A 4,467-nucleotide genomic window follows, 5' to 3' on the forward strand; every position below is an offset into this window, starting at 1 on the left:
GCCATCGCAGATAGCTGACGACACCACTCCTGAAAAAGACGGTGCCAGCATGGCGTTTACTTTATATTCTCTTATCCAGGCTGCAATTTTATGTGTAAATGCAGTTGCAGTTTTGCACGAAGAGAGGTTCCTGAGTAAAGGTGTGTATGTAATGTTAGTCAGTGCATCTAGCTAGGATTTATTTTATGTGTATTATTTAATAATAGAAGGCACTTCTGGGCAATGACAGGATGCAGTGGTGACGTTGGCTGAGAGTTGAGGAAATTGTAAATAAAAGCTAGTAGAAGACATTATTTAAAAACTTAGCTAAGCAGCTAGACTAGCTGTGGTACTGGTGGTTCTTTAGGCCATGTTAAGATCGATCGCGTTAACGTGAGGTTAGCTTCTCAGAACTTGTATTCGCTATTACCTGTTTTCTTCGCGCGACGCTAGACTACACTACAAGTCCACCCATGGAGCCTGCTGAAGTCGGAAGGCACGACAGTTAATTAGATAGTTGACTGGTTATCATGAATATCACTATTTGATGTTTATTGTTGGTGGGGAGCAACTTTTTATTTTTAACTGTGAACAACTTAAAACAACTTGCTAATTGTTTAGTCCAGTCGGACGCACGCACTTGAAATATCTTTTTTTTTTAAAGCTGGAGAAACCAAAATGCTACTTTCTTTAAGAAATAAGAATAAATAGCATAACCTTAGCTCGAACATTGGCTAGCTAGCTAAATGTTCTGTAGCTAAGTTAACTGTTAAGTGTACTTGTATTACTATAATTGTATGTCAAGTAAAAATGCCAATCATAAGCTTTCTTTTTTCAGTTGGCTGGGGTGCGGACCAGGGCATCGGAGGGTTTGGTGATGAACCAGGAATTAAATCTCAACTTTTGAATCTTATTCGCTCTGTAAGGACAGTTATGAGAGGTAGGCAATGTTGTGGAATGGTGCTGCGGAAACAACATAGCAATTGAGCTTGGCTTCTTAAAGGAACAATATACTCCTGTTACTAGGATCCTCTGGCCTGAGAGACTGCTACAGTTTTACACACTTACATTATTTGGCTAATTATCTTATAAATGTAAATTACATCGCCATTATTTAGAGTTATTGGCCTATGTTTATGTAGTTTATAGGTTACCCTATATAATGTTTCTCTCTTTTTGTTTTGCAGTGCCCTTAATAATAGTTAATACAGTGTGTATTGTCTTGCTGCTACTGTTTGGATAAAGAGAAGGCAGCGGTAGATGGATTGGATACAGGAATAAAAGCAGAAGAAGCGCTGGAGTGACAACATCCTTGTTCTGCAATGTGTCTGTGGAAATGTGCTGAGCATTATGTTTTCATATCATTAGAAGTATTGTTAGACATATTTGATATTTCCCCATTCATATGTACATATTGTATGCAGAATTTGAAATAAATGAAGACAAAACCAAATCTACAGTCACCCTTGAGGCTGTGGGGCCCTAGACGAGATCTTGAGCATGGACCCCAAAATGAAAAAGGACACACGGGGGCCCCTTCAGCATGCCAGGGCCTAGGCAGTCGCCTGTATGGCCAAATGGATGGGCTGGCTCAGTAGTGCTGAGCGTGTGACCAACAGTTTTTTTTTTGTGTTTAAATGATCGATCAATGTCTTTGATTATTTGAATTGTCTTAATTCAGAAGATAAACATTTGTTTTCCTCCGAACTCAGTGTGCTTGTTTTTTTGGGGGGGGTTTTTTCTTTTGTTTTTTGGCACAGAAATAAGCATAGCAATAACTGCAGTTATCAATCCATTGCACCTACAGACACACAAGTAATGTGACACTTTGTAAACAGAACTCAGCAGGCTACTTGCACGAAACAAACGTTATTGGAGCTAGACCGAAGTGGTACCAGTCAAAAGTTTGGACACACCGTTTCCACTTTTTACTATCAATGTTTATTTTCTCTCTTTGTAATCGAACAATTCATACATAGTTAAATTGATTAATATGTCGATTATTTGATCGATTTGTCGATTAATCTAAACGATTCATTTACTTGGGGGGGGGGGGGGGGGGCGTTTGCTTCAATTTGCAGTTGAACATTTCAAAATGTATTGACATGTTTTTGAAGTATGATGTCTTACTGCTTTTAATGTATTGACTTATAATAGTTACTTCATTCTGTTACTTTAATATAACACCCACCAGTTACTATGACATTGTTTTTCATTATATACAATTGACCTATGCCTGGAGCTACATGCGGAAAAAATGAACAAGCTTATCTGATGGAGGGGCTGCACTATGATGACAGATTACTTGGATCATGTATTTGTGTTGCTTGTGCACTACGCAGTGCACACTTCTACTTGTTCCTTAGGCTATGTGTTTATTAGGGTGGAAAACGTTGGACTTGTACATGGAAACATTGAAATTCAAATTTGTTGAATGACAACAAAAATAAAGTAGTCATGTATTGTATTTGGTTGCATATTGTTTGCATACCATGGCTTCCTGAAGTCTGTGACCTATCAAAATCACCAGAGTCTGGGTATCATATATAGTTGTACAAGTGATACAAAATCTCAGCATTTTAATGGATCTCTATGGGTACTGGGGGGTGGGACTAGATTCAGCTGTAAATTACGGCAAAACGGTACAGAACACATTTGTTGGCTAAATGGCTTTGTCATCGAGGGTCCAAGACATCTGATGAGCCTCAAACCATTGTGCTGCTGCCAGATATGCTGTAGATACTACAAGGGACATTTCTCCTGGCTAGTTTTCCTGTTGAGCTGTTGAAGAATTATGAGAGAGAAACAACCTTTGAAGTATCTATTGTATATTACATTACATTGATATACAATAGATATTTAAACACCCATTTCAGGGGTATTTCCTCTTCGGCATACGGCAACATAATCTCTTCCAAGTATTTTGATGTATTCGAACTGATCCATGATCCCTGGTATACAAACCCAACACCGTAGTATGAAAAACATCCCCATACCATGATTTTTGCGCCACCATGCTTCACTGTCTTCACAGTGTACTGTGGCTTAAATTCAATCCCCGGGGGTCGTCTGACATACTGTCGACGAACACTAGACCCAAAAAGAACAATTTTACTCTCATCAGTCCAGAGAATTTCTCTTTGGGCCAATCGATGTGTTCCTGAGCAGATTTTAACCGATTCTGCACATGCTGTTTTTTCAACAATGGTGCTTCACGGGGGCTTCTTGCTGATAGCTTAGCTTTGATCAAACATCTTCTGACTGTAACAGCACTTACAGGTAATTGTAGATCATCTTTGATCTTTCTGGAGCTGATGAATGGCCGAATCTTTGCCATTCTGACTATTCTTCGATCCGTTTTAACAGTAGTTGCTTGTTTTCTTCCACTTGTTTCAGGTTTTTGTTGCCATTTTAAAGCATTTGAGATCATTTTAGCTGAGTATCCTATAATTTGCTGCACTTCTTTATAGATTTTCCCTTCTCCAATCAGGTTTTTAATCAAATTACCTTGTTCCTCTGAACAATGTTTGGAATGGCCCATTTTACTTAGCAATGCAGAAGTAAATATATTTTATAACAATGTGTGAAACATTTGCTTCCCTTCTTCCTAAATAAAGCAGAATTAATGACACCTGTTTTTTCACAGAATGAATGAATTCTCTAATTAAACTCCACACTGCTATTATTTTGAACACGCCCCTTTCAATGAATGAGTCAATTACTCAGAACAAGCAGTGTGCATGTCATGACCGTTGGGTCTGTTGTTTTTCTATTACACTACTACATCTACAAGTAAAGTATTTGCCATGCAGAAATATCACTACTACTAATAACAGTGGTTCATCAGGTTACTGATGTTGTACTGATATTTGTTTTTAGCACAACTGGAGATACAATTTGAACCCTTGAAGAATACATCAACTCACCTAGCATACCATAGTTGGCAGCTAGAACACCCTGAGTACAACATTACTATATATATAACTATAAATAAGTGCCATTAGAATCTATGGTAGGGAGGGAAAGCTGCAGCCTGAAGAGATGAGTCTTCAGTCTACACTTGAAAGTGGTCAGAGTCTCTGCTATTCTGGCATTCACAGGAAGGTCATTCCACCACCGTGGGGCCAGAACATACAGCAGTTGTGACCGAGAAGTGCAGTTGTGGCGAGGGGGAGGTGCAAGGCATCCCAAAGTAGTGAGAATGGAGAGGTCTGGCTGGTGTATAGGTTCTGACAAGTGACAAGTGAATATATGCAGGGGCTGATCCCTTAACTGCCTAATGTGAGAATACCTGGGGACATTGAATACCAGACGAGCTGTGGCTTTCTGGATCAGTTGTAGGGGTCTGACGGCGGATGCTGGAAGGCCAGCCAGCAGAGAATTGCAGTAGTCCAGGCGGGACAGGACCATTGCCTGAATGAGGAGCTGAGTGGAGTGAGTGGTGAGGAAGGGACGGTTCCTCTGAATGTTTTACAGGTAAATGGTAAA

The 4,467-nt window shown here is 39.6% G+C and overlaps 1 protein-coding gene across 1 annotated transcript; it reads left to right on the forward strand.

The window, feature by feature from the left end:
- Window positions 1-1,686, forward strand: ier3ip1 (immediate early response 3 interacting protein 1). The gene is made up of 3 exons (XM_061261417.1): window positions 1-140; window positions 818-919; window positions 1,167-1,686. The coding sequence occupies exons 1-3, from the start codon at window positions 50-52 to the stop codon at window positions 1,220-1,222; spliced, it is 249 nt and encodes an 82-aa protein (XP_061117401.1). The 5' UTR covers window positions 1-49; the 3' UTR covers window positions 1,223-1,686.
- Window positions 1,687-4,467: the final 2,781 nt, after the last annotated feature.

Source organism: Conger conger, chromosome 11 (assembly GCF_963514075.1).
Source record: "Conger conger chromosome 11, fConCon1.1, whole genome shotgun sequence".
NCBI lineage: Eukaryota > Metazoa > Chordata > Actinopteri > Anguilliformes > Congridae > Conger > Conger conger.